The 13,176-nt window shown below is 39.1% G+C and overlaps 1 protein-coding gene across 8 annotated transcripts in view; it reads right to left on the bottom strand.

The window, feature by feature from the left end:
• Sfmbt1 (Scm like with four mbt domains 1) overlaps window positions 1-13,176 on the bottom strand; it is a 126,198-nt gene that overhangs the window by 21,444 nt on the left and 91,578 nt on the right. For all 8 annotated transcript variants that reach the window (XM_016000092.3, XM_076544161.1, XM_076544158.1 and 5 more), the window contains exons 7-13: window positions 12,395-12,641; window positions 11,578-11,672; window positions 10,619-10,720; window positions 9,002-9,152; window positions 5,514-5,596; window positions 1,610-1,736; window positions 358-471 (exon numbers count right to left, since the gene is read on the bottom strand). In XM_016000092.3, coding sequence (XP_015855578.1) covers window positions 358-471; window positions 1,610-1,736; window positions 5,514-5,596; window positions 9,002-9,152; window positions 10,619-10,720; window positions 11,578-11,672; window positions 12,395-12,641 — 919 coding nt within the window. The remainder of the gene's footprint in view (window positions 1-357; window positions 472-1,609; window positions 1,737-5,513; window positions 5,597-9,001; window positions 9,153-10,618; window positions 10,721-11,577; window positions 11,673-12,394; window positions 12,642-13,176) is intronic.

The raw sequence follows: 13,176 nt of genomic DNA, 5'->3' as shown, positions 1-13,176 counted from the left end.
TGTGAGAAATCAAGATTTCCGAAATTTAGCCCTGACCTCTAAGCTAGTAAGAGTTTGCTGCAATAAATAACTGCCTACACAAAAAGATAATGAATCTCAATCCTCGGGGAAGTCTTTGCCCTGGAGGAGATGGGAACAGGGGGTTGGGTTGAGGAGAAGGGGGGGGGGGGGCGACTGGAGTGGGGAGAACAAGGGAATCCGTAGCTGATATGTAGAATTAAATTATATTGTAAAATAAAATAAGATACTAAATATCATTTTGATTTTCTCTAAAATGTCTATATGCACTGTGACTGGTAGCACCTGTGCAAGAGATCATTTAATAACCAGTCCTCTAATTCAGAAATAGACAAATACCTCGTGCCCGACGAGGAGTACTGAGAGGATGGCCATTGGCTTCACACCAGCCCAAAGGAAATATATCCATCGACTCCACACTTACAATAAATTCAGGTATAGGCTTCTTAGAACCTGTTAGATTAAGAAAACAAAATTTGAATTATTAAACAGCTTCCTTTGTAAGTTTCTTTGTTTTATGTGGTTTGTTTGTTTAGTTTTTGAGACTGGGTCTCACTAGGTAATACAGGCTAGCTTTGAAATAGCGATCCCTCTGCCTCAGCCTCCTAAGTATTGGGACTATAGGCAATGCACAACCATGCCTGGGTCCTACACGTTACTTTTTCAACAGCACTGTAATAATATAGACACAAGTCTCTTAAGCAATGATCTTTCTCATGGAAGTCATATAATTTATGTTACATAAATATTATGAAAAAATAAGTTGCCTTCTATCTGTAACTTATAAGAACCAAGAAGGAAGTAAACACACAGCGAACTTTGGCAAAGGAACAGCAGAGAAGTACCTGGAGCTCTGACTGGTGTCATTCAGATGGCTAATAAGGACCACAGTCATTTCCTTGAAATAACCCGAGGATGGGGGCAAAAGTTTACTTTAACTACCAGGACTAAGGTCTTGTGTTCTTGGAATAAACCTGAATGTGGTACAATAAACTCCAATCAGGAAAAGATCTGCCAAGTTGCTTGGCAGATATTGCATGGATGTCTGCAGTAAATACTGTTCTTGACATCTTCATTACACATCAATTCTACAAATCAGAAATAGAAGGCATCTTTTTAGAGACTATTTGGCAGCAGGATAAAAAAAAGCAGGCCACGTACAATAGCTGCAGCATCGAGCACTTCCGTAGCTTCATCCACAAACCTGCCTAATCACTAAATATTACCTTGAGAAAGATACATTAAGTTTGTCTACATTCTATTTGGTTCTGTTGTCTTGGGACAACCAAAATGTCACCTCTTCAATAAGTGAGGCAGTTAATGTTATACTAATGTATTTTGGTAACATCAAAATAAACGTTATTTTGACTTGCCCTTATGTAAATAAAGGACTTTAAAGAGCTTTTATTGACTTCCATTTCCTAAAATTTAAAAGTCAAGGACAAATAGTAAAATGTTAGCTTAAAATCTTGGGTTTCAAATTATCTCACTATTTAACAAGTCCACTGAGTCTAACAAGCTACCCTACACGGGTGAGCAGGAAGAGCAAAGAAATGGCCACAGGAAACTTGTCAGGGATGCTGGCCCTTACCTTCTAGCTGGAGCCACAGGTAAGAGCCTCTCACGGCAGTAATGGTGGCAATGCAGACTTCTTCAGGGAGAAGAGGGTTCACTGCCTCCACTTTCATGTTCTTCTTAAACTGGTGCTCATAAATTGACTAGAAGAAAATCAATGAATCAAATTTACTAATTAGATTAATATCTAGTACTAACTTGTGCTCAACTGGAATGTTTTGCAAGCAGTATTTAATCCCTAAATTTACAGTAAAGCAATAAACATATTTTGTTCTGTTTTGTTTTCAAGGAAGCAAAGGAAAAATAGGAGGAAACAAGTTTTAAGATTTAGTTATTTTCCTTCCTGATAACTCATTAAAAATTGCTGTTGGTTATTGAGAATATAAACCTAGAGCTATCTAGATGGGCTGAGTGTATAAAGGTCCTTGTTTGAACCCCAGAACCTACAAGGTGGAAGGTGAAAAGTTCCATGTGTGCCATGACATGCACATGTACAAATGCACACACAAAATAAATAAATACATTTAAAAATAAAACCATAACCTAGTAGGACGCATATAACAAGAGATAGCAAACATAGATTGGCAGTGAAGAAAGCCAAGAACTGTCAGAACCAGCACCGATGCAAGGGGGGGTGGAAGTGAGTGACCTAAACAAGGTCTAGTTGATTTGCATGGTTCCTCTGGTTGGTTTCAGGCACGTCTCATGTAGCCCAGACTGACCTCTAACTCTTGCTACGTGCAAAGATGTGACCTTTATTCCTGATCCTTCTACTTGCACCTTCCAAGTGCTAGGATCTCAGGTAGGTACCACCACACCTTGCTTACACAGTTCTGAGGCTCTAACTCAGGACTCCAGGCATGCTAAGCAAGCACTCTAAAAAGATAATGAGCTACATTCCCAGCCCCTCATTTTTTTTAAATTAAAAACAAAATGTTTTTTGAGATGGGGGTCTTACTATTTAGAAATGGCTGGCCTCCCATTTATATCAATCCTCCTGCCTCAGCCTCCTAGAGCACTGGAATTACAGATGTGTACCTTCATGCTTGGAGGACCTTTTTTTTTTTTTTTTTTTTAAACTTTCTTTCTCTTTTTTTTTTTTCCAGAAACATTTAAAAAGCATTTACATTATGCCATTATGTACTATTACATACCTCAGGGCAACTGTGTCTTTCCCTTCCCTACAGAAAGTGAGATTTATTCTCTGGAAAAGATAAAATACAAGATCTTTGGGCAGGAGGACACAAACAACTTTCAAAGGTGTGTATGTAGTGAAGGCCCAGCCGTAGCCTCTATAATATCAGACAGGGGACAGGAAAAGATCTTTCACAGTAATAGGATAACACATCAAGATAGAAGTTTAGTTTTTCTCAATTAATGGCCACTCAATTAAAGATCCCACTCTGTAGGAAAAGTCAAGGTTGACAAACCCCATCTAAACATGCTCAAATTTTCTAATCAGTTTTTTTGTTTTAGTTTCCCATTCTTAAATATAATCAGTAATCTAGAATGATCATATATTTAAGAATATAAAAGCTACATACAATAAAAAAGCAGATAGCATGCAAAGAAACCTTCAAACCAGTAGTGGTGTTAACATTTTCTGGCAGACAAGAAAATCTATTTCATACTTAAAGAAGAGTACACCACTAAAAATAAAGAACTATTAAGAGTTTTGTCTGATGGTGCATGCCTTTAATCACAGCACTCAGGAAGTAGAAGCAGGTAGATCTCTGTGAGTTCAAAGCCTGTCTTATCTACATAGCAAGTTCTAGGCAGACAGAAATAGGGAAATCCTGTCAAGTCAGTGAGACTCTACTGCAAAAATAAATTAAATAAAATAAAACAAAATGAAGAACTATTCAAAGAAGAGAAGTAGTCCTGAAAATAAAAAAATATAGTATAGCAAATTAAAAACTTGGGGCTGGAGAGATGGCTTAGAGATCAAGAGCACTTGCTACTCTGGCAACAGACCTGGGTTTGGTGCCAGAATCTATAGGGTGGCTCACGATCATCTATAACTCAGTTTCCAAGGATCTGATGCCCCCTTCTAGCCTCTGAGGGCATCACATGCACATAAACACAAAATACTGAGATACATAAAATAAAAACAAATACATCTTTTAAAAAAATTTTTGTTTTTTGTTTTTCGAGACAGGGCTTCTCTGTGTAACTTTGCGCCTTTCCTGGAACTCACTTGGTAGCCCAGGCTGCCTCGAACTCACAGAGATCCACCTGACCCCAGCACTTGGTAAACTGAGGCAAGATGATTACCATGAATCTAAAGATAGCCTTGGGACACGTAGTGAGTCTGAGGTCAATCTAGACTACAGAGTGAGAGTAAATCTAAAAAAAAAACCCAAAAAACAAAAAACAAAACAAAACTATAAATTTTTGTTTGTTTTTTGAGACAAGGTCTAAAAATTATATGTAGCCTAGCTGATCTGGAAATCACTCTGTAGACCAGGCTGGCTTTGAACTCATAGAGATCCACTGCCTCTGCCTCCCAGGTGCTGGGATTAAAGGTGTGCGCCACCAGGCTCTGCTGAGATTTTATGTTTTCTATAAGAGGAAAAAAGGCAGGCTACCTGCAACTTTGCACAAGGGGAGAGGAAAGGCAGGTTCATCTACAAAAAGTTAAGAGTAATCCTGTCTCAAAAAAACAACAATAAAACCTCAAGAGTAAAATTGTCTTTTGACTTAAAACAAAACAAAACACTAGAAGTAAGACAAGTGAGCAATATTTTTTAAATCCTGAGGTAATATCCAACCTAACTTTCATATTAAAGCTAAACTCTGAGTCTATCAGTAGGATGAAAATTTCAATATACAGAATTTAGTCAAGTGTACACAGTCCTTATAACCATGTTTTAAGAAGCTGTAAGCAATAACAGGCTCCATCAAAACAACCAAGTAAGAGGCTGAGGAGATGGCTCAGTGGGTAACAGTACTTGCTGAGAGAGCAAGAAGACCTGCGTTCAAATCCTCAGTACTTATACAAAAAGCTCGACATGATGGCGGATGTCTGTAATGCCAAAGCTGTGGTGCAGAGAGGCAAGTGGATACCACAGGCTCTCTGGGAATGAGCCTATCAGAAACAGAAAGCTTCACCTTTAGTGACAGACCCTACCTTTTAAAAACTGGAGAGAAACAAGACGACACCCAACATCCCCTTCTGGCCTTTTCATGTGCATATATATATATCTGTCTGTCTCTGTCTGTATCGCTCTGTCTCTGTCTCTCTGTCTCTGTCTCTGTCTCTGTCTCTCACACACACACACACACACACACACACACACACACACACACACACACACGTAAACCAAGGAAAGAGGAAAGAGGCCATGAGTTCTATTTAACAGCAGCTCCAAATCCTAAGAGAGGAGAGGGAATTCCCTGTGTGATAGTCACAGAACTACTCGGTAAAGCCTCGAAAGCTGTCTTTCCAGGGAGAAAAAAAATATCAGAAACATTCATCTTCTGATTGGACTGCCTTTGTGGAATTAGTAACAAGAAGCTACTGGAGGGTAAGGGAAGAACTAGTAATAGACACAAAGAAATTAACCAAACAGCAACAAAACAGCAATTATTCACATGACAAATGTTTTAAAAAGGAAAATAACCATAAAATACTGCAGCAGTGAGCTATTAAAGATGCATATAATGTAAATCTTTAACTGAAATTTTATCAAAACTAACTAGTGATGGTTATGACAGAAGGGAAGGTAACACCAAACAGTTAAATGTTTCTTTACTATCCTATGTCACCACAAGTGTCTAAAATTAACACCTCAAGAGTATAGCACATTATTTTGAAAATAATGAGGTATAAATACAAGAATCACAATGAAGGAAAAAAAATGTGGTCACTATATAAACTGAGGACATGATCTCTCCAAGGTATGGCTGTGGGATCTCACCGGAGGGAAGCACTTCTGGGGGGCAGCTTCGGCACCACACTGTTTGAGGTAGTCAGCCCAGTCAAAGTCCTGGCTCCGGAAGCCTGAACAGAGACAGAAGAGCAATGATTCACACCTAATACACCTCTGACTCCAGCATCTGCCATGTGTCCACTCACAACTCCTCATACTGTTAGTCTATGTACTTTCATCAATGTGGAGGGGCACTCTATAATATAAACCATAATTAGTACTTTTCATGCTAGGGAACTGAACCCACAACTATACAGAGCTAATTTTATAAAATTACTCTGGAAAAAATTTAATTATGTAATAAAATTAATGAAATAGTTGTTCAAACTTCCAAATTTCAAACCAGGTCTTTTTAAGCAGTCTTTTTGTATGACTAGTTATTGACAATTTGTCAAGAGTTTAAAAAAAACAAAATAAAAAGACAGGATTTGGTTTTGTATATAGAAATTTAGTCTTATTGATTTTATTAGTACTTTTTTTTTGTTGTTGTTGTTGTTCTGTTTTTTCGGGACAGGGTTTCTCTGTGTAACTTTGTGCCTTTCCTGGAACTCTCTTTGTAGACCAGGCTGGCCTCGAACTCACAGAGATCCGCCTGCCTCTGCCTCCTGAGTGCTGGGATTAAAGGCATGCGCCACCACCGCCCGGCTTATTAGTACTTTTTAATCAATGAGGACTTTTTGTTAATAAGACCATTTGCTTTTCTTAACATGTCTTAGCTAATACCAATACAATGTCTTTTTTTTTTTTCCCTTAAGACAGGGTCTTATGTGGTAGTTCAGGGTACCTTAGAACTCATGTAGCCAAAGCTGACCTTGAATTATTGACTGTCCTTCCTCTACCACCTTCCAAGTTCTAGGACTACAGGCATATACCACCATACCCTGGGTCTGCTGCAATACTCTTAACACTGTTTTCAGATTCATGTACTACAGAATCTGTCTAATGCTCCCAGGGATAGAGAGAATAGTGGGCACAGGGATGCAGCTGGATAGGAGGAATAATGTCCCTACTATTGTTGACAAAATCAAACTACTAACAGAGAAGATTTTGACTGTTCATAACACAAAGAAATGATATAATATCTAACAGATATGTCCATTACTCCACCCTGATCATTATAATTGAATGTATGTATTAAAATGCTACCCTGTACTCCATAAATACATACAGTATATGTCAATTAAGAAAACATTTTAAAACTCTAAATGCTCTTATATAATCTGAATCATAAATTCAACTCAGACTAAAATAAACAATTCTCTACTTTAATCTGCCAAGGTTCTTGGTAGGAACACCTCCAAACTAGGATCTGACTCAACTCCGTCTGCATGAGAGTTACATGGTTGCTGTTGACTTTTGTCTGACCTTTTCTGCCCAGAGCGTAATCTCAGGCTACGCAGAACTGTGTCCTCCTACAGGCGACAGCCCCTGCTGTCCTCTTTCTCCACCAAACAAAGAGGCCCCAGCGCTCCCTCTGACCCAGTCTCACTTCTGATACAACATTCCCTGACACGGTCCTTTCTTAAATACTTCTATTTTTATACAAGTGTATGTGCATCTGTGTGCATGTATTCACACATGTATGCTGGTACCTGCAGAGTCCACAAGTGGGTACCAGATACCCTGGAGCTAGAGGTGCAGGCAGCTATGAGCCCTGCTATGGACACTGGACCCTGGACCTCTGCAGAAGCAGCAAACGCTCTTGGCCACTGCGCCATCTCCGCGGGCCACTGTCGCTTTCAATTACACGCCCTGCTCTCCCTCTGGTTACAGGTTCAGCTGACTTGTCGACAGAATGCCCAAAGCTCCGATGTCTTTAATCCTTGTTTTCTCCTTTTCACACAAAGGCAGCAAGCAGTATCAAGAACCTGGAATATCCTGCACCTCCCTGCAAAGCAACACGTTCCCAGCACAGTGTTCAATGCCATGCCTTCCCGCCAGGTGCCCTTGTGTTCTGCTCGCTGATGGCGGAGAACCTGGAAGGGCTGTGGATGTTTTTTCCCATGCGCCTCCTGAAAGGCTAGGTTATCTCATCTCTGCCTTCTCAGTGATAAATTCAATACGTGTTCACAACAAACATTGCATAAATGTTTTTTTGGATGAATGAAGGCTGGGTGGAGGACAGTTTATGATCCTTGCTAATATAAGAGTACTTCCAGTACAATGCTTCAGCAGTCAGCATTCAAGAGAAGCCTTGATTACCAAAGCCTACTAAGTCAAAACAATCTGGTTTTCAGGTATAAGAAAAACTAATATCTGACATTTTCCAGATATTCCAAGTTTAAAAATACTAAAAAATTCAGTCAAATTCAGTGAAGTTTTAGTTCAGTGCTTTGATTAGGCAAAATATCATATTTTACAAAGTTACAAGAACAAGTAAAATGAGCTGTTACACATTTTAGATCTTGATCATAACGTCCCTCTGACTAGTCATCTCCATAACAAGGCCTCAACACCTAAAACTCATCCACCTTCTAGCTAGGACTACATGCTCAGTGTTTGTCAAACCTACTGTACTAATTAGTGTCTGTCAGCTTCACACAAACACAGACATATCTGGGAAGAGAGACTCTCAATTAAGGGATTGCCTTCATCAGACTGTCATCCCAGGGGAGAGTCTGTAAGGCATTTTCTTAATTAATGATTAATGTGGGAAGGCCTAACCTACTGTGGGGACTGCCACCCCTCGGAAGGTGGTCCTAGGTTGTATGTACAAAAAAGCAGTCTGAGCAAGCCATAAGGAACAAACTATTAAGCAGAATTCCTACATAGTCTGCTTCTGCTTCTGCCATGGGTTCCAGCCTGGACTTACTTTAGTGATGAGTTTTAAGTATAAGATGAAAAAAACCCATTCTCCAAAGTTGTTTTTGGTCCATGTCTTATCACAGCAACAGAGAAGCAAACTAGGACACCACCCCTCTGTGACCTCCCAACAGATTCCAAATGGAACAGACTAGCAATAGAATCAGGCTTAAACCTGTCCTTCTAGCTGGCTATACAAATATATGTCAAAGTATGAGAAAAATACTAACACTTCAGCTTGTGAATTCAAAGATTACAGAATGAGCTGGGTGTGGTGGCGCACGCCTTTAGTCCCAGTACTCTGGAGGCAGAGGCAGGTGGATCTCTGTGAGTTTAAGGCCAGCCTGGTCTACATAGCAAGTTCCAGGCCAGTCAGGCCACATAGTAAGACCTTTCCTCAATCAATCAATCAATCAATCAATCAAATTATGGAATCTAGATCTCATTTACCTTATCTTGGGCCTCCATAATACTCAAGACAGGAGGTATAAAAGATCTTACCAATACCATCCAACACACATTTCAAGGGCTAAGGCTGGTACATGAGGATTTTAAGGCCAGCATGGGTTATATGGTGAACATGAGGACACACTCAGCTACATAGTGAGAATCTACATAATTAATTAGGATAGTAATAATTTTGAGAAACAACACAGAAGGACTCAAATCCGCACCTGGAGGAGGGTTGATGTGTAAACCATTCTTTAGACTCCACTGTACAGGAAAGATGCCAGGACTGTTAGCATGGCACACAAATGATCTCCTTGTATGGTCTTCTGGTCGAAGGTCATCCATTTCCACCAGAAAGTACTTATTATCAAAAATCTATATAAGTAAACAGATAAAACTGACCAATGGATTTATGTATATTATACACATTATACACACACGCACACACACACGCACGCACGCACAAACATGTATCTATCACAGATAGACTTGTACTTTCCTTAGCACAATCAAACACTGTTTATACTCACGCTGGATTATTAAAATATTCAATAAACGTTAGTTCTACATCAGGTACTAGTTTAGTTAAATATCTTCATATATTTACTCAGTTTTACTTTTTGTAACAATCTAATGAGGCAGGTACCATTTCCAATTCCATTTTTCAGGTAAGGAAAATGAATTTAAAGAAAAGTAAAGTATCTTACTGCAGGTTACACAGTCCAGGAACTGCAAACCTGAACTCAGTCAAGTATTTGGGTTCAAAGCAAAATTTAGTTTAAGTTAAGGGGTCAACTACATTACTATACTAACTTCAAATGCCAAAAATAAGAACATAATAAATGTCCTCTTCAGACTCCAGAGAAGGTTGATAGGTCTTGGTCTCAGTCTCCTTTTGTCTCTCTTTCTCTGTGTGTGTGTGTGTCTTAAAGATTTCTTTTTATTTCATTACTTACATGTGTGTCTATGTCTGTGTGTGTATATATGTCACATGGGTGTAGGTGCTAAGGAGGAGGCCCTGAAACTGTAATTACAAGTGGTTATAAGCCACATGATGTGGGTGCTGGGAATTAAACTAATCCTCTGTTAAAGGCTCTTAACCACAGAGCCTTTCCTCCAGCTTCCAGCAAAGATTTAAGACTACTTACAGGCTCAAAAATCTCTCAGTGCTCTGAGAATAATCTTCCACTAAGACAAAGAAAATGTAAATCTCATCAAGTCAGATAATTAAGCATCCTAGTAATTATTCCCATAGTTATAATCCACCTTGGGCTCTACTTTCAGAAAATGGGCTTCTGCTCTGGTCCTAAGCCAAATACTTCCCATTACACAAGAACTGCACCTTGACAATGTGGTCACTCTTAACAAGAGCCTTAATTTTGTAAGCTGTTGAAGAGATTAAAGTCTCAGTCCAGAACACACAGCTGTAGCTACCCTAATGGTGATGCTAATTCTGTGACCCTACATGCCTCTCTATGCCCCTAAAACCTGTCCCTGGTTAGATAAGCAATGGCACTGCCTGGATTCATACTTGATAAACATGGGCCCAAATACTAGTCAAGTCCTTTCTGTTATACAAAGTAAGGCTTGCCTCTAAAGAACGTTTCCTTCTCCTACTTTGGTGCTCTGGCTATGCTCTGCTTTGGCTGTTCAGGACTGCTAAGCTCTGAAGAAGAAATGGCGCAGACACACGAAACTGGACAATACAATACAAATATATAGAAGAGATCTGGCTTTACAGTGAATTGTATTAGCATAGCCTCAAGATCAAACTACCACCATTTCCTCAACTAGTCACCCTGATGGCAATTCTTTCCAGAAGAAAATTACTCCCATTTCACCTTAGCAATTGTAGCAGGAGAAATCCCAAAGGGAGACCATGGGTCCACAGCTTCCAATTTCATATTTACAGAAAATTCATGGGTTCCAATAACTTGCTTATCCTGAAATGTATATAACAAAAAAGAGTAAAAATAAAGTATCTTTGACTTAATTTACCCTCATATATAGCTGACTACTTGTGATGGTTAATCTCCATTGTCAATCAGATCATCTGAATCTGGATCATCTAGGTGACAAGCTCTGGGTGTGTCTCTAAGGGTATTTCCAGGGAGGTTTAAGCAAGGAGAGAAGAACTATACTCTGACCGTGGAGAACACCCTATGAACTGTGGACCTGGACTTGTTGGAAAAGTGGGGAGTGAGCTGCACACCAGCACTCCTTTCTCTTTGCTTGCTGATTGCATGTTTGCTGTAGCCAGGCACCTCAAGCTCCTGTCTCCATACTTCTCAGCCATGACAGCCTCCCTCCCTTCAAAGCAGGAGTTAAAATAAACCCTTACTCCTTAGGTTGCTCTTGTCACAGGCATTTCATCACAGCAACAAGGTAATCTAGTTAATTAAAATAACAGAGCTGTCAAGCTTCTGGTACATCATCCTGTAATTTTTCTTCCTGGGAAAAATCTATTCAGGACAAAAACAACTACTCATGTAAAACATTCCTCTCTCCGTTTGGAATACAACGAACACCCGTAAGAAAGATTACACTTATTTCCTAACTAGTTAAGGTTATGTAGTTAAGACTGGAAAAGAAGACATTCAGGTAGCTTTAAGAGGACACTGAGAGAAACCCAGTTAACTGCTGGAAAACAAGGCTGATCATAATCTCTCCAGTTTGACCCCTCCTTCCCACCACAGGCCACTCTCCTGCCTCCAATGGTTACTTTCCATTCTTTATCCTCTAATTGCTACTATCTACTATAAGGAGAAAATTTGTATTTATCATGAGTTTCTGTTTTTACCTTAAATAAGTAAGAGGGCAATGGCTCTTCCTCTTCCTCTTTTACTTTGGCCAGAATCTCTTGCCAGTCAGCTTCATTTTTCAGGTGCCTGATGGCTTTAGTATAACAAAACAGCATGTTTTAAGAGGAGAAAACCTATAGTTTTAACTTCTGAAATCATTCACATAAACATAAGTACTTTCTACTGTGGGTTAGAGAAAGTTCAGGATTGTTTCACCACCACCACCCCATCCCCGCAAGAGGGCAAGGTTTCTCTGTGTAGTTCTGGCTGTCCTGGAACTTGATCTGTAGACCAGGCTGACCTCGAACTCGGGGATCAGCCTGCCTCTGCCTCCCAAGTACTAAGATTAAAGACATGCACCACCACACCTGGGTTTTTTTCTTTTATGGGTGAGGGGTTCAGGTCCACCTTCATACAAAAGAACTTGTACCCTAATCTCAGTATTGGACTCTGTTTAAGAGGCCAGAAAATGAAAGTTTGTTAAAATCTCTACAGTAAGAGCAGAAGTAATGCTGCAGCCCACAAAATAATGCAACAAATACTCAAACTGGACTACATAGTTATAAATGCAAGTAAGGATAAAATATTGGTTAGGGGAAAGCCTGAGGTATAATCAGTAGTGTATGCTAAACTCTAAGTGTAATAACAAAATCAAAGAGAAATATACACCTAATGCAATTACGTTGTATAATACAAAACATTTTTATGTGAATTAAGGAAGGTTTTTATAATATGTAGAATACATTTTCAGCCTCAAAGATATTAATAATAAAGCAATAACAGAAGTTTACAGAAAAGTATTATGTTACTCTTTACCTAGTGGGGGCTGAAGTTCATATCCTTGCTGAGCAGCCCAACCAATGTGATGAAGAAACGGATCTAAGTAATACAACCAGTGTTCAAAACCGTCACAACTTTCAAGTCCTTCATAACGCAGCTTCAGCCGCCCCCCAATGTTCTCAACAACAGTAACAATCCAAGTGCTTAAAGAGTCCTGAAAAGCTTGGCATTCTAGTCTGGATCCTGGGGCAATGAGGTCTAAAGGATTCCTTCCATGACGGAGCTGTAGGTTAGAAACATGAAACGGCAGGGGTTAGTGTTTCTTTTTAAGAGTCAAGTTCTAAATTTTCCCAAACTAGTCTTCATATAGTTTTACTCACCCAAACACTGGCATTAAATTACATTGTCTACAGACCGTCTCCCACAATATCACTTTTGGATGATATGAAAATGTTTATCATAAAGAAAATCTTACTTATAACACAGTAAAATTATTTTAACAAATATCTCTAAATTATTATTTCATTTAGTATAATTTTAAAAATAGAATCTTGTCTCTGATTATGAAAGCAACTATGATCACCATTAAAGAGAAAGTCAAACATGCCTACCCTCTTTTAGAATCCTAAAGACCTAAAAAGACCAGAGAATAGTTGGTATAAGCACTACACACAAGTCAATATCCACTTATGCTTCTCTTTGTTCTTTTTTTTTTAAAAAATATATACTGTTTTTATTGATTAGATCACAGATGTCAGCTTCTCTACCTTTTAGACTGTTCTTAGTATTTTGATCTAAAGAGCAATAATGTGTCTACT

The sequence above is a fragment of the Peromyscus maniculatus genome, chromosome 9 (genome assembly GCF_049852395.1).
Source record: "Peromyscus maniculatus bairdii isolate BWxNUB_F1_BW_parent chromosome 9, HU_Pman_BW_mat_3.1, whole genome shotgun sequence".
Lineage (NCBI taxonomy): Eukaryota > Metazoa > Chordata > Mammalia > Rodentia > Cricetidae > Peromyscus > Peromyscus maniculatus.
Note: the sequence above shows the minus strand (reverse complement) of the source record. Positions and strands in the feature narration are given on the sequence as shown.